The sequence below is a fragment of the Balaenoptera borealis genome (genome assembly GCF_965194805.1).
Source record: "Balaenoptera borealis genome assembly, chromosome: 2".
Taxonomy (NCBI): domain Eukaryota; kingdom Metazoa; phylum Chordata; class Mammalia; order Artiodactyla; family Balaenopteridae; genus Balaenoptera; species Balaenoptera borealis.
The window spans coordinates 57335188-57362859 of NC_138867.1; the positions used below are offsets into that span (position 1 = coordinate 57335188).

At 35.9% G+C, this 27672-nt stretch overlaps 2 protein-coding genes across 6 annotated transcripts in view; one reads left to right on the top strand and one right to left on the bottom strand.

The window, feature by feature from the left end:
* LOC309619161 (survival motor neuron protein) overlaps positions 1–27672 on the bottom strand; it is a 261837-nt gene that overhangs the window by 145394 nt on the left and 88771 nt on the right. The window lies entirely within an intron of this gene.
* LOC309619137 (general transcription factor IIH subunit 2) overlaps positions 1–27672 on the top strand; it is a 33918-nt gene that overhangs the window by 1947 nt on the left and 4299 nt on the right. Inside the window, exons 1-16 of one of the 5 annotated variants that reach the window (XM_082374015.1) lie at positions 1–424; positions 2599–2686; positions 3329–3406; positions 3730–3766; positions 3992–4078; positions 5111–5161; positions 5481–5535; positions 9503–9608; positions 10841–10931; positions 11098–11185; positions 11685–11792; positions 13344–13407; positions 15106–15209; positions 15780–15882; positions 18069–18108; positions 19939–27158. In XM_082374015.1, coding sequence (XP_082230141.1) covers positions 2631–2686; positions 3329–3406; positions 3730–3766; positions 3992–4078; positions 5111–5161; positions 5481–5535; positions 9503–9608; positions 10841–10931; positions 11098–11185; positions 11685–11792; positions 13344–13407; positions 15106–15209; positions 15780–15882; positions 18069–18108; positions 19939–20058 — 1188 coding nt within the window. In that variant the 5' untranslated portion in view covers positions 1–424; positions 2599–2630 and the 3' untranslated portion in view covers positions 20059–27158. Of the gene's footprint in view, positions 425–2598; positions 2687–3328; positions 3407–3729; positions 3767–3991; positions 4079–5110; positions 5162–5480; positions 5536–9502; positions 9609–10840; positions 10932–11097; positions 11186–11684; positions 11793–13343; positions 13408–15105; positions 15210–15779; positions 15883–18068; positions 18109–19938; positions 27159–27672 lie in introns of those variants that run through there. The other 4 variants (XM_082374014.1, XM_082374016.1, XM_082374017.1 and 1 more) reach the window with 4 other exon arrangements.

Here is a 27672-nt window from a genome sequence, read left to right on the forward strand (position 1 = left end):
TGCCCGGAGCCGAGGCGGGGATTCGAGGCCTGGGAAGTGTGGCAGCGGGAGGGGCCTTCGCGGCTGGAAGCGGGGGTTGCAGGGCCCAGAACCGCCTCGTAGGGAATGAGGATGTGTGGGAGGGGGCGGAGGGCAACTTCCGTCTAGGGAGCTGCATAGAAGCGTCTGGGGCAGCAGTCTGGAGAGCGGCTCTCCTGCCCTAAGGCAGGGCACGAGTTTGGGGACTTGTGGTCCTGGGTTCTAGCTCGTCACCAGCCTCCAGCTGTGTGGCCTCAATAGAGTTACCAGCCTCAGAGCCTTGAGTTCCACACCTGAAAAGCAGGACAGTTATCACCCTTGCCTGTCGCACAGCGCTTGGCAGGGTTAGGTGTGAGGGAAAGCTTCATAAATTGCGATGTGGGGTGCAGATCTCATTTGTTTACAGGTAGCTCTCTGAGCTCATGTGAAGGAATCATACCACCAGGCTTCCCCAGGGGGAAGTGGCTTTCCTGGGGTTGGATTCCCAGCGATATTTGTAAGAAGATGGAATATTGGGCAGTCATAGGCAGTTGGAGATATTGACCTAAGAGTTTACCAAGTATATTTTCCTCCAGGCTGCATAAATCCCTTCTCTATTAACTGCATGCATTGTAAACATCCAACTTCCCTTTGAACATCTGCAGTTGTGGGGATCTTAATACCTCTGTCGTATCCCTGTAATTTCCCATTGCAGACAGTTCGAATTAAGAAGTCCTTGTATGCAGTGAGCCAGAGGTGGTCCTGCTTGCAGTTTCTGCTCATACAGTTCTCACTTTGTTTCTGAACTTTCAGAGAATTAAAAGTAATAAAATAAAATACAGTTTAAATATTGATGTGATGGATGGCAGTAGCCACGTCTTTAAGAATTTAAGCTTTTGATTTTTGACATTCATGATAAATACAAAAACACCTCCACGGAAGATCAAAATGTCCAATTTAGTCACTGTATGCTGTGTTACTACACTCATCATTAAACCTACAAGGCACCAACATGGTGTGTTGAAATAGCACTGATGTCAGAATTAAGGCACTTCTTGTTATTTCAGGATACTAAAGTGGATCACCTGATCTCCTGAAACAAATGAATCTCTTCCAGTGCCAGGGAGTGGCTTCTTAATTCACTGAGACACACAGAACTTTAGCAAATAATATCTGATTGTAGCAGGTGCCAGAGAAAGCGGTGATGCCATAAAAGCAGTCTTCAACTTGTCAATAGGTTTTAATTCCAGAAGTCCATTTATAAAAATCTATATATATTTAGATTTTAAGTATATTTTTCTATAGGGAAAATGAAATAAATGAGGTTGAGGTCTTGGTTATCGTCCTCATCACAAAAATTAATCTTTGCCCCTGCCAATGATGGGATTTGTTTTGTCCTTAATGTCTTGGCACTTGGGATTCCTTTGATCTTTCATTTATGGTAGAAGGAAGTTGAAAGTGAGAATGTAGAATGGGGAGGGAGATTCCATTGGGGAGGTTGGAGGTGTGGATGTGATGGGGGTGTTTATTACTTGGTTATGGTTAATAGAGTCCTCCCAACACCAAATTTTTCCCTGATTATTATTATTATTTTTTTTTTCAGATCCTATGATCTTTTTTCTAAAATAACATGTGAAATCCAGACAAAACAAAATGCAAATGTTTTAAATTTTTAACTTTGAAATGATTTTAGATTTACAGAAAAGTTGCAAAAAAAGAAAAGTACAGAGTTTCTATATAACCTCCCACTTGAGACAGCCTGAGCTAATGTATAAAGTTCCTTTCCAAATGCTTACTAAAATTATTTAAATAATAATGAAATTATTAAATAATTAAATAAAATTTAAAATAAATTAATTGAGCTCAAAATCAAGATGGGGTATCCCTGATTATTAAAGAAATACATGTTCATATTGAAAATATGAAAATGCAGAAAAGAATAGAGAAGCAAAAAACCAATCATCCTTAATTGTAATATCCCATCAAAACCATTTGTCCTATTTATTGAATTACTAAATATTTCCTTTTTCTTTTAATAGTTGGGGTTATAGTGTAGGTTTAATATTGTATTTTTTTTAAAATTGTGAGCCATAAGCATTTATCATTTATGAATAATAATAAGTTTCATTTAAAAACTTGATTATGAGAAAATTCACACAAACACAAAGGTGGAAAGATAGTACAGTGAATCACCATGTATTCATCACTCAGCTATAATAAGCAGCAGTTGTGGCTCATGTTTCATCTATACCTGTACCCAGTTCCCATAATTCTATGGTTCTGGCCTATGACACATCTTTAATACATTTTTGTTTTTTTTTAAGTTGTAAAGAGATGCTTATTTCTGGTGGTGCCAAATTTGTGCATAATTATTCATATTCGTTCTTGGGGATGGGAAAAGAGTTCCATGAGGATTTTAAAGTATTTTTCATTCAGCTACAATTATTGAATAAATTGCAAAGAATAAGATGATTTTGCATTCTGAGTTTTTTTTTTTACTTTGTATGTTTACTTCCCTCTCTTTACTTTTCAAATTTAATTGTATGCATTTGGTGACAAACATCTTTAATCAATTCACAATCTAATGTTTTTTTTTAACAGAATATTGAGTAATACAATACAGTAAGAAAAAAATGGATGAAGAGCCTGAAAGAACTAAGCGATGGGAAGGAGGCTATGAAAGAACATGGTAAGTAGGGCATTATTACTTTCCCTTCCCTTTTAGACGTTGTTTTGGGTTTTGTTTTTTTTGGTTTGTTTTTACAACTTTATTGAAGTATATTTTACACATGTTAACATTCACCTGTTTCTTATGTATAATTCAATGATTTTTAGAAAATTTACTAGATTGTGCAATCATCAACATAAATCAGTTTTAGAACATTTTTACCACCCCAGTAATATCCCTCATGTCCATTTACAATTAATTCCATTCCCACCTCCAGTCCTAGGCAACTACTGTGTGCTTTCTGTTTCTCTAGATTTGCCCTTTCTGGACATTTCATGTAAATGTAATCATATAATATGTGGTCAGTTGTGTCTGACTTCTTTAACTGAACATACTGTTTTCAAGTTCATCCATGTTGTTGCATGTATCAGTAATTCATTCCTTTTTATTGCTGAATAGTATTCTGTTAATATGTTTATGCCATGTTTTTATTCATCCTTTCACCATTTGATGGACATTTAGATTGTTTATAATTTTTGGCTGTTATGAATAATGCAGCTGTGAACATTCAGGTGCCAATCTTTGTGTGGACATATGTTTTCATTTCTCTTGGGTTAATAAAATTTTAGCTTATCTTTTCAAACAAGTAATTATTGCTTACAGGGAGATTCTTAAAGAAGATGAATCAGGATCACTTAAAGCTACAATAGAAGACATTCTCTTCAAAGCAAAGAGAAAAAGGTAGGTAAACTTTGTGTGTGTTACAAAAGGTAAAATATATTCCTTTAAGCGTTTCTGTCCACTTACGGCCACTCCTTGGTACTTCATTTGAGCTGTGTTTCAGGGAAACTGACTTGTAGCCTTCTAAATAGGGGGAAGGAGCCTGCAACCTAGTGCCTCAGCAGGGAAATTGATCTTCAGGGACTGTCCAAAATGCCCATAATTATATGCATCCATAAGTTAATAATTTATTTCACTAAAAAAATGCAGGTTAGTTGAAAAGTTGTAATGATTTTTCAGGTAGTAGATGGTATTCCATTAAAATGTTTGCATGATTTTAACAGGGTATTTGAGCACCATGGACAAGTTCGACTTGGAATGGTATGTTATTCTTTTTTCCTTTTCTGGTACAGGACTAGTTTGAGTTAGAGAAACATTCTGGCTTAATAGAATAAACAACAGTAAAACAAACTTTTTAAAGGAATATATTAAAAATATATGTGTAGAATATATGAATACTAAATGACATTTTTACTTCTTGATCAAAAATGTATTTGAAAATTGTTCTTATTTGTGTGTTTTGTTTTTGGGGTTTTTTTTTGGTAGATGCGCCATCTTTATGTGGTAGTAGATGGATCAAGAACAATGGAAGACCAGGATTTAAAGCCAAATAGACTGACATGTACTTTAAAGGTATACTAAAATTATTCTAATTTGTACTACATGTGAGGAAGGATGCTGAATTCTATAAAAGAAACGGTTTTAAAGGAAGCAATCTTTTTTTTTTTTTTTGAGCTAATACAAACTATAGCTAAGTAGAAGTGCTACCGGATCATTTACGGAAATGGTATACCAAAATAGCTAATTATTTATGCCCTTAATTCCACTCCATGTTAGGATCTTGCTTTGTCAGTTATCCCTTTTCTTTATTGAATCTTCATTCTCCTTTGACTTACTTGAATCAATCTCCTCAGCTTATAAACACATTCAGATTATTCCTAATTTATTAAAACCCATCCTCAATTTTGCTTATTCTCCTGTTTGTCTTTATTGGATCTTTTCCTTGTTTAGATTGTTTCTGTCTCATATGTCCAAATGGTTCCATCTTTTAAGGCTTAGCTCAAACCTATCTCATCACTTACCATTTCAAATTCAAGTTTATTTAATATTTTAATTTTTATTTATTTAATATTTCAAAATTTATTATTTTTTATTTATTTAATATTTTTACTTCTGAGCATTTTTTGAAAATCTATAAACTTAAAAATCATTAGAAACAATGCTTGATAAGTAGATTTCACAAGGACTTCCCTGGTGGTGCAGTGGTTAAGAATCCGCCTGCCAATGCAGGGGACATGGGTTCAGTCCCTGGTCCAGGAAGATCCCACATGCTGTGGAGCAACGAAACCTGTGCGCCACAACTACTGAAGCCACGCTCTAGAGCCTGCGAGCCACAACTACTGAAGCCCGCGTGCCATAACTACTGAAGCCCACATGCCTAGAGCCTGTGCTCTGCAACAAGAGAAGCCACCGCAATGAGAAGCCTGTGCACCGCAACGAAGAATAGCCCCTGCTCGCCGCAACTAGAGAAAGCCCACATGCAGCAATGAAGACCCAACGCAGCCAAAAACAAATAATTTAAAAAAAAAAGATTGCACAAAACCTGTTTTCTGTGGTTGTTGTTTTGCCCTTATCTAGTATTTCCTTTTTGTTTTCTTTAAACAGTTGTTGGAATACTTCGTAGAGGAATATTTTGATCAAAATCCTATTAGTCAGGTACGTGGATAAGTGATATAATTCAGAATTAGCATCCTGATATTATTGCCAAATATAATTTATTTTTTTAAAACATTGTACATATATTCTATTGGTGATTAAGTGATTCAGATCGTGTACAAGTTTCTGGGACACTTAGCAATGAAAAGCAAGATAACTCTAGAAGTTAATGTACAGTGAACACATAGCTCAGTTTATATCAGAAGTTTCTCATGTTACTTATTCCTTTTGTAATTAGTCATTTATTTTAGTTACGTACATTCTTATCAAGAAGAAATAATTTGTTAAATTAATAATCTTTTTTTTTTTTTATTTTGAGATTGGAATAATTGTAACAAAGAGTAAAAGAGCTGAAAAACTGACTGAACTCTCAGGTATGCATAAAATTACCTTTATAGCACTCAAGGACTTGGCTTTATTTACCCAACCTTGTAACTCTGTTTGTAAGGTTGCCTAATAAGTAAAATGAAGCCTTTCTGCAGGCTTTTTAGCTAAAACACTTAAAAAACCCTCTATTAAACTCTTGGTCTCTAAAATGACCTGTTTTTTTGTCTTGTTTTGTTTTGCCGCCCACACGGCATGAGGGATCTTAGTTCCCCAGCCAGGGATCAAACCCATGTCCCCTGCAATGGAAGCGCGGAGTCTTAACCACTGGACTGCCAGGGAAGTCCCTAAAATGACCTGTTTTAAATTGAGTTCTGTTTTTTCATTTTTTTTTTTTTAATTGAGTTCTGCGCAGTCGTGAATAGTATTATAATGAATGTAAATGTTTATTCTTACGCTGAAAGCATTAAGATAAAATTATTTTAACCATTCAGAAGATCCACTTAATCTTAAAATTAATTTTTTAAAGGTAAACCTCTAATTTAAAGAACAAAGAGTATAAAAATTGAATTGTAGTTGTTAATGATTAGATTTTCTGCTTGCATGACATGCCTAACTGAATTTTATTCTCTTAAGAGATAATAATGGCAGATTTTATTTGCTTTGGTATATGTGCTATTGCAAACTTACATCACTAATTCTATTTTATTTTCTGTAAAATACACTATCCCTTAAATGTGGTTCTCAACCTTTCATCCTCACCAATACACATAAAATTGACACACTTCCATCATTAGTAATTTTTCATTATGGCAGTAAGTAGTGAAGTGTATGTTAGCCTGGGGTCATCCAGGAAACTCAGTTGGAAGTAATCCAAAAAATCACAAACTAGCTTAAGGGCAAAGGGGAAATTACCGGCTCATGTTGAAAGGTGGGCTGACTTCACATATAGTTGTTTCTGTCTGGCTTCATTCTCTGATAGGTTTTCTGAGAGGTGAAAAGATGTCTATTAATAGCCCAAGTCTACATGACCCTCCTAGTCCGTAGCCTCAGCACAGGTTCCAAAGAGGACTCTTATTGACCCTTATTATGATCTGCCCATCCATGAGCCGTCAAAGTGGCCAAGGGAATGAAGTATTTTGTTGGTAGGCCTGGCTTACATGTCTGTGTCTGGAGTAGGGTAGAAGCAGGGTAAGTTCCATTTGAACCACATAGTCTAAACTGGATTCTTACACAGTGAAGGAAGGATGGTTCCCCTAAGAAAAGGATGTAGGGCCGACCCTCTTGCGTGCCCCCTCCCCCAAGTTAATAGTAATATTCTATGGGTGCACAGAGATGAAAAATCCTCTGGTGATTCTTATAGGCCTCTTGAAAGTACCCTCTCTTCCTCTGAACAGAATCACTGCTATAAACCACACTGACAATAATGTAAGTATGCTTTTTTTCTGTACTCATAACACAGTAGGAGATAAAAAATTGTTTTGTATGGTATGGTAGAAAGAAAAGTGGATAGAGAGCCAGAAGATTTTGAGTGCTGGTCCTGCCACTGGGTAGGCATATGTCTTTGGGCAAATCACTTAACTTATTAGATTTGTTTCTCAGTTATGAAATGAAGGAATTAGACTTAGGTACTTTTCATTTCTAAAATTTTATGATTCCAAGAATAAATACTTGCAGTATATAGCTGACCCTTGAACAACTTGAGGATTAGGAATGCTGACCCTCTGCACAGTTGAAAATCTGCGTATAACTTTACAGTCGGTACTCTTTTTCCGTGGTTCCACATCCGTGAGTTCAACCAACTGCATATCATGTAGTACTCTAGTACATACTTAGTGAAAAAAAATCTGCATATAAGTAGACCCACATAGTTCATACACTTATTGTTCAAGGGTCCACTGTATATTAACTATGGCAAATGGTTAATATTTTAAAACTTATTCAAATAAATAAGAACACCAAGAAGCTCCAACTAGATGTATGGGCAAAGAAGATAGACAATTCATGCCAGAATAAAAAGAGGAATTAAATAACGATTAAAAAAGAAAGTTTAACATGAAATTTCTAAAAATCTTATATTTGTATTTGTATGGAAATATGTATGGAAATATGTTAATATAAATGTTTCAGACATTGCATGAAATTTCTAAAAATCTTATATGTTCTGGTATAATGTTATAAGTAATAATCCTAGTTATTACTTTAAAATGTATATCTCAGAAATAACTAATTTTCTTGTCAACTGCATTATTATGAACTTTCATCAAATCTTTAACCGTGGTCATTTTTAAGTCTTTTGTCATTTACAGACAGTTCTGGGTGTACTCTGATGATTTTGCAAATATGTTCCTATAAAAGGGTTTCAGAAAAAAAAAAAAAAAAAAGAAAGTTTAGCCAAACTAGTGTTAAAAAAAAAAAAATCCCGCTCAACAACATTTTACATATTTTAAATGACCAAAATGAAGTTTCAAAAGCAATATATGGCTTGCTGAACCATGGAGAAACTGGTACTTATAATGCTGATAGTCTGGTTAATTTGTTTAACATTTTCTGGAAAAGAGCCATAAAAATGTTCCTTGGAGGACTTCCCTGGTGGTCCTGTGGTTAGGACTCCACACTTTCATTGCTGAGGGCACGGGTTCAATCCCTGGTCGGGGAACTAAGATCCCGCAAGCCGTGCGGCACGGCCAAGAGGGAAAAAAAAAAGGTATTAAAAAAAAATATTCCTTGGAGTATACTTAGGAAATGTTATAAAAGAAGAAAAAGCCTCACTCCACAAATATACTGTCTGCAATGGTATGTATTGGGCTGGCCAAAAAGTTCGTTCGGGCTTTTCCGATGATGTTACAGAAAAACCTGAATGAACTCTGGCCAACCCACTATAATAGTGACAAATTGGAAGTAAATGTTCAGTGGTATGAAGGTAGTTTGCTATATGATAAACTCGATGTTTCATTGTTGTTAATTAATATGAAGACAATGTTGAAATAGGAGGAAATGTCTGAAGAATACCATATTTTACTGAATCTCAGATTCTGCCATTTGTAAGATACCTTTATTTTATGAGCCATCAAGAAGGAAACACTCTAGAAATTAATCTTTGATACAATGTCAAATGATACGTGAATTGTTCATACCAGCTTCTTGGTGGTTTGACATGCCTGTCAACTATTCTAAAGAATTTGGCGGTTTCTCTTCCCTTCATTTGTATTGCTTAGCATGAGACAGACAGTCTTTTCAGATGTTATTTCAATAACAACGTAACACAGTTTTGTCTCTTTGTGGAAATCCTCTTTTTTGGGTCTTATAAAGTGCTTGTTTTTTACCCCTGAAGAAAAAAATGGAATTGCAGGCATTCTTCTATCAATGAGTTTTTGCTTCACCAATAACAAATTTACACCTCACTGTTCTGTTCCATGCCTTTCTACATAAAAATATAACCGTCTGTATTAGCCTTTCTAAAAACACTTTAAATTACAGTTAAACTCAACATGAACAGCACAAACAATGCACGTGATACAGTTGAAGCAGCAACACATCAACAGCATTCATAGGTTCGCCCATGAGCAGGCAGTGACAGCTGTGTCACAAACGCTGCCTGGCTGCCAGTGATTGTAAGACACATCGTGATTTCAGAGCTGTTAAAATGTGAACATATATTAGTATTAAAAATGATGAAATAGGAAATATTAAGAGTAAAAATTTACACACTCTAGGTTAATATTATTAAAATGTGTGCTAATAGACAAAGAGATTATTTGTATTCTGTTTTTTCAGTATGAGTGAGACTTTATATAACAAAACATTTCTGATGAAAGTGCAACTTGCTGATAAGAACCTGCTATATAAAAAATAAATAAAATTCAAAAATTCAAAAAAAATGCAACTTGCTAAAAATGTAAATCAAAGGGATTCTGTTGTTTAACATCATAGATATGTAAATTTGGGAGAAAGGTAAATTTCTATAATGTATATATAGATTTTTATTAAAAGTAGATTATTCCATTTCTATTTTAGGAAACCCAAGGAAACACATAATATCTTTGAAGAAAGCTGTAGATATGACTTGCCATGGAGAGCCATCTCTTTATAACTCCTTAAGCATGGCTATGCAGACTCTAAAGTTAGTATTTTACACTTATTGTTTATAATTTATTTCAAAGTTTTTTGAATGAGTTAAGTTGAAATGATATGTTAATATGTGTCTCCATAAACCCAGCTATAATGAAATCATTATTGAGAGAAATATGTAATGTCATTTATAATGTTTAGTATGGTGTTGGTAAGTAATTTTTATTTTACATTTTAGTTGCTGAGGTATATCCTTAAAGGTTTTAGAAAAATAAAATTAAAGCTGTAGTAATATTAGTACAAAAGAAATATAAAAAATATTTTATTGAAAATTGATTGTATATGGAATTTAATGTGATATAATAACTGAGTTTGTTGTACGTTGTTTTTTATTAACTTATTTTGTAATACATCTATAAATTAATAGCACTTTTCTAGCAAGTTTAACTATGTGGAATATAGTTAAAGCCCCAAAGAAAGTGTTCAATATATTTAAAGCTTATATATTTTATCCCTGGATAGTCTGTCCTGACTCAGATTTTTATACTTTTATATGATAGTTTTTTAGTTTTGAAGTAGATGAGAAGGAGGTAACACACATAGTGAAGGTAGGCACAATAGCAGCATCCACAAGTGAAAGCTGAGCCTAACAATGAAAATATAAGCAGGAAAGCTACAAATAATTGATAAAATTGCTCCAAAAAGCATAGAAATATCTATTTGGTATAGAGGAGAACAGTTCATCACATCTTAAAATCCCATAAAGCATCATTTAATTAAATGGTACACAAACATTACTGTTTATGAATATTATGACTGAATCAACATGAGATTAAATTATAGTCTTTAAAAAAGAAGTATGTTACTATTTTCAAGCCACACATACGCACCTTAAAGTTGATTCCTATAGTATTGTCATACTTTCCAATGTACACTTTAGACTTTGTATGAAACAAATCTATTAGAATGTAAGCTTCATGATGTCAGGAACCTTGTTGGTCTCGTTTATCACTTTATCCCCAGAACTTAAAAGAGTATTCAAGAAATATTTATTGAATGAATAAGTGAATCAGTGAATTTTTTTTAAGTGTGTAGCTAATTTTAGAAAAATTGGCATTAAGGTTTTTAGGGTATACTCACAATTCATTCCTTTGTAATGTTGAAACAAATGGGGTTATTCTGTAGTCTTAAGTGTGTAAACCATGTGTACTATTGTTTCTGAGTTAAGTTTTTTATTAGTGTTATTTGTTATACCTAATTGGAGTGGTTTTTATCTTTCTTTAGACACATGCCCGGACATACAAGTAGAGAAGTCCTAATCATCTTTAGCAGTCTCACAACCTGTGATCCATCTAATATCTATGATCTAATCAAGGTAGAACCAATAATTTCTTCATAATCAAAATCAAAGTTACAACTCTAAAGAGAATTCTATAGTGAATTTATTACTAGTTTTCAGAACATTCTATTTTTCAAACTCATTAATTATTCAATTTTTTTTTCTTTCCTCAAAACTCTCCATTTTCTTGGATTTTACGAAGACCCTAAAGGCAGCTAAAATTAGAGTGTCTGTTATTGGATTGTCTGCAGAGGTTCGGGTTTGCACTGTGCTTGCTCGTGAAACTGGTGGTATATATCTAGAATCTTCAATATTTACTCATAATTACTATGTAAAGTAACAGTTTATTAATTAGGATGTTTTTATATGTTTTTTAAGCTGCTAAACTTAAATCAGTTCATGTTCTGAAGTCCAAAATATGGGTAGTTACATTAAATATATCACCGATTCTATAAGCTATCATCTCAGAATACAAGGAATTTTCAGTAGTTATGTCAGTGTTCAGAGGAAGCATTAGAACTCTTGAAAAGCTGGAAATTTTACTATATTAATACTTAGTGAAGAACTTGTAACTTGGCTTTAATTAAATTATAATTACAGTTATTCCTAGAGAAGTCAATTTAGAGATGTTATTTAAAGTTTTTGAAAAATGATAATTTAACTTAAGTATTTACTTTGAAAATGAACATTTTCAGATGGTAAAACTTTTACAGAATTATATAGAAATTACAGTTCATTCTTATGTCTGGAAAGCTGTTGTTTCTTCTCTTTTACTTCTCGTCTTGTTAGGCACATACCATGTTATTTTAGATGAAAGCCATTACAAAGAATTGCTGACACATCATGTTAGTCCTCCGCCTGCCAGCTCAAGCTCTGAATGCTCACTTATTCGTATGGGTAAGTATTTATTTTGTGTTATTTAAGTAATTAATTAATTAATTTTTATTTTTAATTTTCTTTTCGGCCGCACCACTTGCAGAATCTTAAATAGTTCCCCAACCCGGGATCGAACCCCGGCCACTGCAGTGAAAGTGCCAAGTCCTAACCACTGGACTGCCAGGGAATTCCCTATTTTGTGTTATTTTAAAATAGACATTTAAAAAAATATATTTTGACTCAAGCTAGACTTTCTATCTCATTTGCACAAGTTATTTTAACGTTTAAGAGTTTCTTGTATTTAACTTAAATGTTTTATAATTAGAGAAAATTATGCTGTTGAAGCAATTTTGGGACATACAGAGAAGTAAAAAGAAAATTAAACTCACTTGTAGTCCTATCACTCAAGGAACACTACTGGTTTTTTTTTTTTAATTGTTAAGGTTAGAAAGGTATAAAGACACTGTTTATAGAGAAATTCTTGTATTAAGAAATCAAAAAAGCTATAAAATCTGTACTGTTTTATCAAAGCTATGTAATACAATTATTATTTTATAGTAAACATTTATTTGTAAATTGAAATTGAAAAAGCCCAACTTTTTTGTAATTTGTAATTGAAAAAGCCCAACTTTCAATACAAAAAGAGACTCCTTGTTTAATGTGCATTTTTAAACTGTCAGTGAGATGGAATGCTTTTCTGCCTTGTTTTTGGCCATTTATAGCACTGTTCAACCTCTCTTTCCTGTTTCCTCATCTCACGTGATATTAGTATCTATTTCATTGTGTGTTGCAACGATTGAGTTAATACAGACCAAGTATTTAGAGTAATGCTTGATATAAATACTCAGTACATTTTAGATATTATGTTGGCTAATCTTTTGGATTTACTGATACATTTCCTTAGCCTATCTTAAAGTTATTTTTAAACTTATAATAATTCTCCAAATTGATTTATTAGAACCATTTAGGAATATCAACCCATTTTCAGTCACCTGATACAAATGTTTTTTCAATTGGTCACTTTACTTTTATTTATTTGTTTTGAAATGTAGATAGGTTTAAAATTTTTATATAGAATGAAATTTCTCTTTTTTTATGGTTTCTGCTTTTCTTAGACTTGTTTTCAGAATTTAAAAATATATATGGAAAATAAACTACATGGGTTTGGACATTCCAAAATTTTTAACTAGAAGTATGTTCTTATATAAAATGAAAGTAGACTATATTATAGACTCCTCTGTTATATCAAAGTATTTAAAAATTACACACATTTTCTTTTTAAAAAGCAATGTGTGTTAAGTGTTGTTAAATTAGAAAATATGGATATGAACTTTAGAATCTGAGGCCATATGTATGGACAGATCTTTCCCCCATTTCCTCCACTATTAATTCTTTTTCAAACTGGGAATTACTGTCAGTTTGACCGTGCTATAATAAACATATCTAAAAGGCAGGAAAGAGAACTTTTGCACAACTTAGTGGGCTTTCTGGTAGGAACATTTTTAGGTTTCTATTACTAGAATTTTTCTGTTTCCTTGGGGAAAAAAAAGTAATACATTTTCTTCTGTGAAGGATTTCCTCAGCATACCATTGCTTCTCTGTCTGATCAAGATGCAAAACCCTCTTTCAGTATGGCGTAAGTAAAAACCTTGAAACTGTCCGTGATAATGTTTTTACATTGTTAAGTCCTTCCTGTAAGTTATAAATTTAAAAGATGGACTTGAAATGTAATGGCTTTTGTAGAAGATTACTTTCTATGTAGCTGTAAAAAGGAGAGAAAACTATATATACTTCTGTAATATTACTAAGTAAAACAGTAAGGTAGAGAAAAGTGTATAGTGTGCTACCAATCATCTAAGAAGAGGGTGGAGGTTTGAGTAGACACATTCTTGTTTATATTAATAATAAAAATAGGAATGAAACCAAAAAGTAAAAAGTAAAAAAATGTTTACTAACGCAATGTGTGGAGAAAGGCAAAGAGATAGATCCTAGACTTTTCTGCATATAACTTGTTTTAACTTTGGAGCTTTACATTTTACATAATTATAAAACAAAAGTAAATTTAAGAAAGTAATTCTTAAAACTCATAAATAAGAAATAAGACTACTGTCTTTAGCTATAAAAGTGTAATAGGGACTAGATTTACACTTCTGTCTCCTTGCAGAAAACCAAACAAAATATACAAAACTGTGGTTTTCGTACATTGGACAACAGGCAGTGCAGATAATGATCCCTGGGGAAACAAATGAGGTGGGCCCTCTGATTGCAGCTTACTGCCTAGAGAGAATTTCCAGGCTGCTGTGCAGGGAGGGAAGACCCACACAGAGCCAGGAGGTTTTGCTCCGTTCAGAAACAAAGTTCAGAGTTTGCGGGGGTGGGGTGGAAGCGACTACCATTTTGCAGGGCAGAGTACTCAAGAGTAAAGAGCTGCACAGAGAGCTCTGGAGAGCTTCAGAGACCTCCCCACGAGTCATTAGCTGAGTGTTGATCTGTACATTCCTGTCCGGAAACTCCTGGAGGCCAGGGAAAGAAGAGCTGGAGAGGAGCAGCAGAACAATCCCTAGAGCTCACACGGGGCAGGGAGTAGTCCGTGTTCCCACCAGTCAGTGTGGAAAGGCCTCTTAACACCACAGGCATTGAATAGAGTCCACAGTCATGAAACCAAATTAACTCTAGACTATCAGCTGTTCTGGACAGCCTAACAAACTTAAAAGCAAGTCTTGGCATCAAACTATTTCACAGTTACTTAAGTATATTCCAGAAAAAGCCACAGTGTATTTAAGGCAATGCAAAAAAAAATCCAGCACCCAAAACAGAGCAAAATTCACAATATCTGGCAACCAATCAAAAATTACCAGTCATGCAAAGAAGTGGGAAAGTATGACCCATAACAAGGAGAAAAATTATAGAATGGAAACATATCCAGAAATAACACAGTTGATAGAAGTAGTAGGTTTGGTGTTAAAATAATTATTATAAGTATACTCCATATGCTCAGGAAAGTTGAGGAGTACATGAGTATCATAGGAGATATGGAAGATAGAAAAAAGACCCCAGTCAAATTTCTAGAGATGAAGAATACAGTGTTTTAGATGAAAAATAAGCTGGACTAGGATTAACAGCAGATTAGTTACTGAAGAAGAGGAGATGAGTGAATTCAAAGACATTAATGGAAACTATTCAAAACAAAATGCAGAGAGGAAAAAAAAGACAAAAATGAACAGTGTAAGTGAGCAGTGAAACAACTTGAAGTTTTTAAAATCAAAGTGGCTTTTGCTCTAACTGCTCACATCTTTATATATCACTTTTTAAAAAGTAATGTTTCCCCCCACAGGCATCTGGATAGCAACACTGAGCCAGGACTTACATTAGGAGGCTATTTCTGCCCCCAGTGTCGGGCAAAGTACTGTGAGCTTCCTGTTGAATGTAAAATCTGTGGTAAGAAACCAACTGTTCATTATCCAGTAAATTAATCTTGAATAACTTCTTACCTATATTGCTATTAAAATAAATATAAATATTAAGCTCTGCCTATGTTTCTGGATTTAATCTGTGAAAAAAGACATAGATTACTTTTTTTCATTGTGTGCCTAGTATTCCATTTTTAAAAATAAACATGGCATTCTAAAAGAGTTTCCTAATTCTCTTTCTGAAAAGAATTATGTTCTTTATAGGCAGTGCAGTAGATCTAGTAGACGTTTTTGCAGCTCTTCATAAAATAAATATATATATAAGGAGAATGAGAAGTTAAAGTAACAGAATTGTAGAATTTTATTTAATTTATAAGTAAGGAAATATGCCAAGAGAGGTCACATACTTAGTGACAGAACTAAGACTCCATCCTGGAGTCTCCTTTTATGGCCACAGGTAAACTAAAGAAATGAATGCCTGCAATCCTAAAAAAAAAGAACTTGAAAATATTTAGCCTAAGTTATATCATTTGACATTTCAGCCATCATCTTTATGAGGTTTGGGTTATTAAATATGTCTTTCTGCTTTATGTGTTAGGTCTTACTCTGGTGTCTGCTCCCCACTTGGCACGGTCTTACCATCACTTATTTCCTTTGGATGCTTTTCAAGATATTCCCCTGGAAGAACATAATGGAGAAAGGTACATGAGTTTTGATTAATTTGTATCTGTTACAAGTGGTAATGTTTGAATATATTGTTACTACATTAAAAAAGAGTCATATTCACTTGGTCAAGATTACTGCTAATATAGAAAATGAGATGTAGAATGCCTTGTTTATGACTGAAATGATTCATTAAACAGATCTGGATCTCCAGAGATCTATTAATTTCCCTAAACCCATCTATGTGTAGTAAGAGTGGTGGTATGTTGGTGAATCAGCTCTCCAAAAAAGAAAAAAAAAAGCCCCGATTTGTAGCATTTGCTGATTTCCATGGTGTAAAACTGGAAGATTTATCCAGAAGGCCTAATATCAAAATAATATAACAAATAAAGACAAGATCAAATGAAGAATATGAAAGAAATATTCAAAGATATTTTCTACTATCGAAGGAAAGAACTTTCTAGATTGAAAGGGACTGTCAAGTGCCTGACATATTGAAGGCAGACCTGCACTAAAGTGTATCATTGGGAAATTTCAGAATACACAGCAAAATACTAACCCTAAACATTTCTGGAGAGGGAGAATTGGGGCACATGACCTGGAATTAAAATTGTTTGGCTTCTCGTGAGCAACACTGGATGCTGACACGGAGCAGTTTCCTTCAAAATTTGGAATGAGAATTATTACCAACCTGAATCATATACCTAACCAAGGTATTTAAGTGTAGGTAGAATAGGGACTTCCCTGGCGGTCCAGTGGTTAAGACTCCGTGCTTCCAATGCAGGGGTGTGGGTTCGATCTCTGGTCGGGGAACTAAGTTCCTACATGCCGCACAACGCAGCCAAAAAAAAAAAATGTAGGTAGAATAAAGATATTTTCAGACTTGTAAGGTCTCAAGAGACTTTCTTAGGAAACTGTGGAAGAGATGATTCAAAAGAACTGAGAAAGAGAATGAATGAAAGAGAATAGGAATATTTACCTAATTCAAAAGTGGCTAAAGAAAGCTGTAGGATGACGTCCTAGAATGACACTTGTATGTCAGATATGGAGAACAGTCAGTCCTGTTTGGAGAAAGTCAGAATGCTCCAGGAGAGATGTCACCAGAGGATGGAAACTGTAGAATTCCTGATGTAGCTGAACATAACAAGAGGATATTCAGACGTCTCAGGGATCGGTTGGGGCTGAGTTAGTGGTAATTAGAAAACTTAAGCTTATGAATAACAATACAGTTATTAACTCCAGGAAAAAGTGTTTTACAGAGAGGAAAATGTGTATGGCATGGCTCAGCTGAATATGTCTATATAGTCATAATAAACTAAACATTTAATATTGTTCTATCCAAAATGACTTAACAAATGTCAATCTCAATTCTTTCTATGTAGTTATGTGTACCCATGCTATTGGTTCAAGATAGTTGAAAGAGAATTAAAATCTCATCTTCTATAGTGGGAGAATCATAGCCAATGGCCTATGAAAAAAACCAAGAGGCAGCACTATGAGCATTTGCTCTGGAAATGAAGTGGGGGTGGGTAGGGACAGAACTGCTCTCTTTTGTAATAAATTTTGAGAACTTTTAATTCTTTAAACCATTCCTTGAAAATTAAGCCCTTAGGCATCCATTTTTATGATAAATTAACTTCTATCCATCCAGACTTGTACCAGCTGTCTGCTGTCTTTGGGAAAGTTGAAAAATAATCATGCAAATCATTTTCTGTAGGTCTTAATTCCCTTGCAGAATACCAGTTGAGAAATCATATTCATATTTAACCTTGACGAAAATAAAATAAAATTTGTTTAAGGAAGATTTTAAGCTGTCAGATGACCTTGGGATTTACTGTGGAATTTTCTTAAATTACTGGTATTCTTAATTCTTTCTCCTAAAAATCATATGTAAAGATAATTACAGTTGACCCTTGAACAACACGGATTTGAATTGCAAGGGTCCACATACTTGTAGATTTTTTCCATAAATACATATTACAGTACATGATCTACAGTTGGTTGAATCCTCGGATGTGGAACTGCTGATATGGAGGGTCAGAGAGCCAGAGGGCCAACTGTAAAGTTATACTCAGATTTTTGACCTTGGGCATTGGTACCCCTAGCCTGCGTGTTGTTCAGGGGTCAACTGTACTTAGTAATAAGAGAATTCTTGTTGAAATTTTCCTGAGCTATTTTAATGAGTGAGTCCTTAACAAAATGATTCTTAAACTTTCTTTTTCAGATTTTGTTATGCCTGTCAGGGGGAACTGAAAGACCAACATGTAAGTTCATGTGCTTTGTAAATATTAAGTATTGTACAATAAATATTGAGGAAATAGTATTATAAGTTTTCAATAGATTGTTGAAGACCAGACTCATATCGGGTTATTCCTCAGAAGTATAACAGTAGGTAGAGATAAAATGGGAGCTGTTACAAACAGTTGTTTTGTAATTCTGCATTCTTATTTTGCTATAAAGATATTTTAGTACTTTGTCTTCAGTTTGCAAGCTAAACTGAAATACTGAAATATTAGTTTGGAAATACTAAAAGTTTTTTTCTCCATGATATACTTTAGGCACTCATAAGTCATTTTGAAGTTACCATTTAAGGTGACCACAGACCAAAGGTTATCCCCCCATTGTGCCACTGAGAAAATATTTTTTAAAATTTTGCTGGGGCCAATTTGAACATATAAACTTATATAAAGTTGCAAATAAGATATATCACTGTCTAGTTTTAATTTTTTGTTAATTTAGTTACATGTCCATATTTAAAACTATACTTTATAAACTATATAAAATATTAGTTGAAAGGATGGCTTGTTTTATTCTACTCTCAAATTTCATAAAACAGTTGTATCGGAGTTTCCTGGTGGTCTAGTGGTTAGGATTTGGTGCTTTCACTGCCGTGGCCCAGGTTCAATCCCTGGTTGGGGAACTGAGATCCCACAAGCCTTGAGGCATGGCAAAAAAAACCCCCCCAAAACCCAAATATATATATAAAAAACCAATTAAAAAAAACAATTTTATTAAGTTTTACATGCCTCTTTGACATCAGTAGCTGCATCCTCACTAGAACCACTTTTTGACTCATTTGAAAGTTTTTAAGAAGACACCATCTTTTTTTTTATAAAATTATCTTATTTTTATTTATTTTTGGCTGCGCTGGGTCTTTGCTGCTGCGCGTGGGCTTTCTCTAGTTGTGGCGAGCGGGGGCTGTTCTTTGTTGCAGTGCGAGGGCTTCTCATTGCAGTGCCTTCCCTTGTTGCAGAGCATGGGCTCTAGGCGCGTGGGCTTCAGTAGTTGTGGTGCACGGGCTCAGTAGTTGTGGCTCGCGGGCTCTAGAGCGCAGGCTCAGTGGTTGTGGCACACGGGCTTAGTTGCTCCGCGGCATGTGGGATCTTCCCCGACCAGGGCTCGAACCTTTGTCTCCTGCATTGGCAGGCGGATTCTTAACCACTGTGCCACCAGGGAAGTCCCCAAGGGACTTTAAGGACTCAAAAACGAAGTTATTCCCTCATTTCTTTTTTTTTCCTTTTATAAATTTATTTATTTTATTTATTTATTTTTGGCTGCATTCATTGGGTCTTTGTTGCTGTGCGCAGGCTTTCTCTAGTTGCAGCGAGCAGGAGCTACTCTTTGTTGCGGTGCACGGGCTTCTCATTGCGGTGTCTTCTCTTGTTGCAGAGCACGGGCTCTAGGCACACGGGCTTCAGTAGTTGTGGCACGTGGGCTCAGTAGTTGTGTCTCGTGGGCTCCAGAGCTCAGGCTCAGTAGCTGTGGCACATGGGCTTAGTTGCTCCGCGACACGTGGGGTCAATCTTCCCAGACCAGGGCTTGAACCCATGTCCCCTGCATTGGCAGGCAGATTCTTAACCACTGCGCCACCAGGGAAGCCCCCTCCTTCATTTCTAAGGAATAATTTTTTGGAAAAAATTAATTGCCTTCGATTTGAGAATATATAGTACATTGGAACTAATAAAGTTGGTAGGTGAGTAGGGAAAAAGTAATAGAGATATAAAAGACCAAAGCAACTTGAATGTCTTCTAACTATGCTGTACTTAACTTTTGGAAACTACTTTTTAAATTTAGTTTTCTTCTTTTCACTGCAGGTCTATGTTTGCACTGTGTGCCAAAATGTTTTTTGTGTGGACTGTGATATTTTTGTTCATGACTCTCTCCATTGTTGTCCTGGCTGTATTCATAAGATTCCAGCTCCTTCAGCTATTTGATTCCAGCATATAATACACATTGAGTGTGTTAAAAAGACATTTGCGACTGTAAATAAAATGATTCTTTAGAAGAAACTCCAGTGAAGAACAGTTCAAAAGGAAAGTCTGATCTAAGAAACCTATTACTTTAAAGCTTCCTCTGTAATGATTGGTAAAGTATTTACTTAATGATGTATATCTAATACCGCCATTTTGGTGGTTTGTTATCTGAGACTGGCTTACCTTTTATAGTTCAGGTTAATGAACTATCCTTGTTAGCCTCACTCATGTTCATACCCAGGGACTGTTTAACTTAATCCCCCTCAACTTTCCTACCCTGGGTCATCAGAAAAATGTAGGTGAGAATGTATGATGAGGTCCATGTTTCAGGTTCAATGAAGATATACTGTTATAGGCAGGACTCTTTCTAGGGTATACCCTTCTGAGAGTGAATCAGGTTTCCATAGCAAAGGTATGTTTATTTTAAATCTACGAACTTTAGTCACTCTAAATTGAGTTTCACTATGATATGCATGATTTTATAAATAACAATTCTTAGTGAAGAATGTTATCAGTAAAGACAATGTAATCCCACCCTGGAGAGTCTATTCAATAAATCTTGGAGGAAGCCCAGGAATATGCATTATTTTCAGTTTTTTATATATATATATATATATATATATATATATATATATATATATATATATATATATTCTTTTTCAGATTCTTTTCCCTTATAGGTTATTAGAAAGAATATGTATTTTTAGCAGCACATGTGTGCACACACACACTAAGACATAATTTGACCAAAGTACAGATCTTTCTCCCAAGAGTCATACTCTCCGCGCCTAGACCCAAAGGGTTCTTTACAAGTAAACAGACTTCGGCTCTAGGTAACCAAATTAACTGCTGTCTTCCTTCCTTTTGCTCTGTCCACAAGAGGTATCAGTGGCTTGAAGGAGATGCCTTTAACATAATCAGAATATTTTATCTCCCCCTACTTGAATTAAAAGAAAGGCTATGAGTAGGCACCTCTTGAAAAGTTACTTAGAAATATATTAGACACACACTCACACTACTGTATATAAAAGGGACATTGAGTGCCTTTTGGGGGGATGCTTTATCTCTTTCTACAATTTTGGGTTTTATTTGTATACTTGATAAGGTTAAAGTGAATATTTTAGTTAGACGTAAGGAGGAGTTTCCAGTCTCAAAATTATAGAGAGGGCTTCCCTGGTGGCGCAGTAGTTAAGAATCTGCCTGCCAATGCAGGGGACACAGGTTTGAGCCCTGGTCCGGGAAGATCCCACATGCCACGGAGCAACTAAGCCCATGAGCCACAGCTACTGAGCCTGCGCTCTAGAGCCCACGAGCCACAACTGCTGAGCCCACGTGCTGCAACTACTGAAGCGCGCACGCCTAGGGCCTGTGCTCTGCAACAAGAGAAGCCACCACAACGAGAAGCCCGCACACCGCAACAAAGAGTAGCCCCCCGCTCGCCGCAACTAGAGAAAGCCTGCGCACAGCAACGAAGACCCAACGAAGCCAAAAATAAATAAACTAATTAATTTAAAAAAAATTATTGAGAAAATCCTGGTTTGTTTAAGATTATAGAAATAAAAATGGTGATCTAATAATACTGTTAGTTCTGGCCTTAGTTTCCCTCATGGAACTCCACAGTATACTACAATAATGAAGGAAACTTTTTAACATTAGGAATCTTTCTGAATAGTATGTCTTTCTGAGTTCTGTTTGATTAGAAAACTCCTTAAAGCTTAAAATTCATTATGAAAATTAGATTTATTTTAAATACTTTTGAATGTATACATTTCACTTCATATTCTTTTTTATTTTCCTGAAAGTCATTTTCTTTTAACTGAAGCATTTAGTCCATTTATATTTAATGTGCCTACTGATACATTTTAGTTTAAATCTATCATCTTACTTTGTGCTATTTGTTTCAACTACTCCATCTTCATTTTTCTCTTCTTTCTTGCCTTTTTTTGTTTGTTTTTTAAAATTTATTTTATTTATTTTGGGCTGCGTTGGGTGTTTGTTGTTGTGCGTGGGCTTTCTCTAGTTGCGGTGAGTGGGGGCTAGTCTTCATTGCGGTGCGCAGGCTTCTCATTGCGGTGGTTTCTCTTGTTGTGGAGCACGGGCTCTAGGCGCATGGAATTCAGTAGTTGTGGCACACGGGCTGTAGAGTGCAGGCTTAGTAGTTGTGGCGCACGGGCTTAGTTGCTCCGTGGCATGTGGAATCTTCCTGGCAGGGATCAAACCTGTGTCCCCTGCATTGGCAGGCGGATTCTTAACCACTGCGCCACCAGGGAAGTCCCTCTTGCCTTTTTTTGGATTGCTTGTTTCCCACCATTCTTTGTTTTCTTAAACTAGTTTGGAAATTGTATACTCTATTTTTATTTTTTTAGAGGTTATCTAGAAATTACAGTACACATAATTCCTTAACTTGGGTCCTCTAGAAAGTAGAACCTCAGGCAAAGGTGAAAGTATTGTTGCTTTATTTGGGAGATGCAGATCTAGGGAAGTATGGGTAAGGAAAAAAAGGGAAAGTGAGACAAGGAAAAACAATATGTTATCACAGTGGCCAGGCTTGATGACAAACTGTGAAGAGTCATAGGAGTCTCCCAGCAAGTGTGTTCACTTAGAGTTTGGGACTTCTCCAGAAGGTTTATAAAGAGAAGCTGCCCCTCTGCACAGTCTACCGAAGGGAGGAGGGGAGGGTAATGCAATTTCCTAACTTCTTCCATTTCCCACTAGCCAAGGCTTGCCACACAGGGCTGTGTCATCTGGTCCTTTGGTAACTGCTAAGGAAGCCAGCTGTCAGGCTCAGTGGTGTGGCGTTGGAGCCAACTCTGGAAGGTCAGATAGGCTTGGTGTGGTTCAGTTTGGACTCCAGCCCACTCAGGAAGCTGGGCAAAGGCAGCAGCAGTGCAGAGGAGGAGGCGGGCAGCACCTTGGAAAGAAGGGCATGACCAAGAGAATCTGAGGAAGCACTGCTTCCAGTACTCCTTCATAACATCAAAACCTAAAGTTAACTTGTACCTTTACCCTCCCCACGGATAACACATTTAACCTCACTTTCCTCCTTCCTCACTTATTTATTATTATTGTTGTACATTTAATTCTTTTGGTGTTTCACTAGACATTTATATTTGTTTTAATCAGTTAGTGTTTATTAAGATTTAATCACATATTTACCACTTTCATGGCTCTTGATTTATTCTTACATCTCAGATCTGTTGAGGATCATTTTCCTTCGACCTGAAGTACATTCTTCAGAATATATATATACTAGTGTTCAGAGTATATAGTATGCTACCTGTTACGTACGGAAGAAGGAAAAATAAGAATATATATTTGTCTTAGCAAAAGAAACAGTGGAAAACAATAGAGAAAGTCGATGAAACCAGAAGTTGGTTCAACCAATTGACAAATATTTTGCTAAGTTGACCAAGAGAAAAACAAAGAAGACTCAAATTACTAAGATCGAGTGAAAGAGGAGACATCACTATGGACCTTACAAAAATAAAGATTATAGGGGAATACTACAAACAGCTGGACGAAAGAGTGAATTTTAATGGGTATAGCGTTTCTTCTTGGAGTGATGAAAATGTTCTAAGATTGATTGTGGTGATGGCTGTTCAACTCTGTGAACATACTAAAAACCACTGAATTACACAATTTGAATAAGTTAAGTTACATGGTACGTGAAGTATATCTCAAGAAAGCTGTCTTTTAAAAAAATGAGGGAATTCTCTAGCGGTCCAGTGGTTAGGACTCTGCGCTTCCATTGCAGGGGGTACGGGTTCGATCCCTGGTCGGGGAACTAAGATCCCACAAGCCGCACCACGTGGCCGAAAAAAAAATTTCTTTTTTTTCAATAAAAAGAAACACTGGAAGAATACATAGGGAACTAATAAAAATGGTTGCCTGGGGTGGTGGTGTAGCACAGTGGAGAGTAAGAATTATTTTTAAATATTTTTATATAGTTAAAAATTTTAAGCCCTGTAAATGAATTAAGTATTCAAAAATAATAAAACTTATGGAATCCTGGGAAGTTGTGGTGAGGGAGATGAAAGTAATGTAGCTAATGTTAGCTGTTAGTTGAGGGCCTGAAAGCAATCATGTTCATCAAATAAGGTAATAGGTATGGAACTGGAGGTTGGAGGGGAACTGTAATAAAATTTATTTTTCATTTATTTGGGTCGTAGTGCAAACAATACATTTCCACCTATATGTGGCAATATGTGCACTGTTTCTGTTTGTTGTGACCTTGTTTGCCCTTGAGAATAACTACAAGGTGAAGATTGCAGTACTATTTGGAGGCTGAAGAAGAGAGATAATTAGATTAAAAGCATGTAAGTCCTGTATTTAAGAAGCACAGGTGACCCACTGTATATCCGAGTACATGCCATAATCAAAACACTAATGTATGTTGAAACAGTGAGGGAACAACAGGGCTTCTGCTGCTCGGAATGGCAGTAGGGAAGAAGAACTGTAAACATTTTGTAAGATTTCTCAATACTTTGTGAAATTCCTCATGTTTGTGGTCCTATCTGTGTTCAGCTGTCTGTATCTCTGTAATGATCGGCAAATTTATAACATGAAATAATTTCTTGAGTGGTGAGAAAGAAAGGGTACAACCAGCCCTTGGGAAGTGGAGCGGTAGAATCCCATGATCTTTAGTAGGTGATAGAGTTTAGGTGAAAGGGCAAGAAGTTTGAGTCCCTGAGGCCTATAGTAAGGAAGAAAAGGGCACAGGAGATTGTCATGCTTCTGGGAAGTAGCCTCGGGAGTGTCCTGATACCCCTTTTGGGTCCATTTGGGTCCAGTTCTATAAGAATAGAAGACTCATTATTTTTTTTCCACATTTTCTTTTTTTTTTTTTTTTAATTTATTTATTTATTTTTATTTTTGGCTGTGTTGGGTCTTCGTTTCTGTGTTAGGGCTTTCTCTAGTTGCGGCAAGCGGGGGCCACTCCTCATCGCGGTGCGCGGGCCTCTCACTATCGCGGCCTCTCTTGTTGCAGAGCACAGGCTCCAGACGCGCAGGCTCAGTAGTTGTGGCTCACGGGCCTAGTTGCTCCGCGGCATGTGGGATCTTCCCAGACCAGGGCTCGAACCCGTGTCCCCTGCATTAGCAGGCAGATTCTCAACCACTGCGCCACCAGGGAAGCCCTTTTCCACATTTTCTAATTCTCTTCTTGGGAGACTGATGGGATGGGTCCTTATGGGATTTAAATTCTTGATTTCACGTGACTAAATTGTTATTTGAGTCACACCTCAGGCCAGAGCCCTGGAAGTAATGCACAGTTTGTTCATTTATTCATTAATTCACTCAACAAACCTTGTACACCTGCTGTCTGATGAGACCCTAGCCTTCAGGATATAGACACCAAGAAGAAGACACAAACCCTAACCTTGTGGCTCTGTGACCCTCCCAGTCTAAGAGGCAGACCTTTAAAGACGTCCGCGTGGGGACTTCCCTGGCGGTCCAGTGGTTAAGACTCTGCACTTCCACTGCAGGGGCCATGGGTTCGATTCCTGGTTGGGGCACTAAGGTCCCACATGCCGTGTGGCGCGGCTAAAAAAGATAATAATAATAATAATTAATTTTTAAAAAAAGTGTGAAAGTGCTAATGATAAACCAAGTGCCTGGGAATGCAGAAGAGGGTCTGTAAAATGGGCTCAGATGCAAATTCAGATGCCCGAGGAGACCAGGCAGGTAATGCAAATACTTGAAAAGGGGCCAGGTAAATTCAAAGTGGTAGCATCTGGAAAACACTGGTTCCATGTAAAGGAGGCAGCCTCTAGATGCTGGGCTCGGGTAGAAGAGAGATGTCAATTTCACTGTACACCTTTCTTTGTACCTTTTGAATTTTATACATGTGCATTTGTTACCTAGTCCAAAAGAAAAAACGTTTTTTTCAAAGGAGGTAACTATTACTCAGCCGCAGCCTACTTTTTCTTTCTGGGAATGTAGTTTCCCTTGGGCAGTATATTTTGATATTTAAACAGAAACTGAAAAACTGGATTTTTAAGTGTATTCTCCTAAGTTTTAAATGTTGACGTCTAATTTTTTAAAACCACACGGGCTAAATAAAACTTGCTTGCAGGCCACCAGTTAACACACTTTGGCCTGGCCAGTCTCTTCTCTGTCCCTTATTAGGGCAGAGAATCTTTTCACTTTTAGGTGTCAGGCTTTTCTGGGATATACCCATTTTAGGGGATAATTCAATTTAGATTTTAGGTATTTAGAATGGATTCTTTAGAGGAAGAGGGAACTTTTAAGGATCTCTGGAATCGGTGATTCTAAGGGTGGTGTCTGTCTCGGTAGCATCAACAGCATCACCGGGAACCTGTTAGAAATGCAAATGCTTGGGCCCCATCACAGGCGTATTGAATCAGAGACTCTGGGAGTGGGCCTAGCAATCTGTTTCAACAAGTCCTCCAGGTGGCTGTGATAAATGCTAAAGTAGGAGAACCACTGCCTCTAATCATGTTACAGAGATACATAGATAACTTAAAAAAATGGGTTCCTGGTCATAGAATTCTGAACTTAAAAAAAAAATTAACTCAGGTAGCTTTACAGAAACCAAATCCCAAACCTGGAATTGATTTTTCATTTCTTTAGATTCTCCTTAAGAAGTTATTTGTATTAGAATAAAAAAAAAATCATAGTTATAATTAACAGATGATAAAATGCCCCCATTTTAAGCGGGCAGTTTGATACCTTTTGACAAATACACACATGCAATGACAACTACGATCAGAAGAGAACACTTTCATCTTGCCCAACAGGCCTCTTTGCAGTCAGTATCCCCAAGGACTTCTAGCCCCAGGTGCCACTCATCTGTGTTTTCCATCACTGTAGATTAGTTTTGCCTGTTACACAGTTTCTTACAAATTGAATCATACAGTATATGTGGCTTCTTTTGCTTAGCATGTTTTTAAGATTCGTCCAGGTTGTGTATATAAACAGTTTTTTCTTTTTTACTGCCTACTAGTATCCCATTGCATGGATACTTTATCATTTGTTTATTCCCAATGGCCATTGATATTGTTTCTGGTTTTTGGTTATTATGAATAAAGCTACTATGAACATTCCTGTATAAGTCCTTGTGTGTTCGTATGTTTCCGTTTTTCTTGGGTAAATACATAGGAATGGAATTGCTAGGTTGAATGGTAAGTGTATACTTAACTTTACATGACACTGCCAAGCTATTTTTCCAAAGAATTGCACCATTTTACACTCCCACAAGCCATGTATGATGGTTTCAGTTGCTCCACACATCCTTAAACAAAAGTTGGTATTGTGCAATCCAAATGTTAATTTTTAGAACATCTTCACAACCTTAAGAGTAGGCAATGATTTCTTAGGACACAAAAAGCATCTGTCATAAAGGAAAAAATTAAAATCAGGCTTCATCAAAATTTAAAACATCTGCTTTGGAAGACACCATTAAGAAAACAAAAAGACAATTCACAGACTGAGGGAGTATGTTTGCAGTGCAAACATATAACAAAGGACTGGTATCCAAAATATATAAAGAATTTTTGCAATTCAATAATAAAAAGGTAAACAACCCAATTCATTTTTATTCCTTTTCTGATTGCA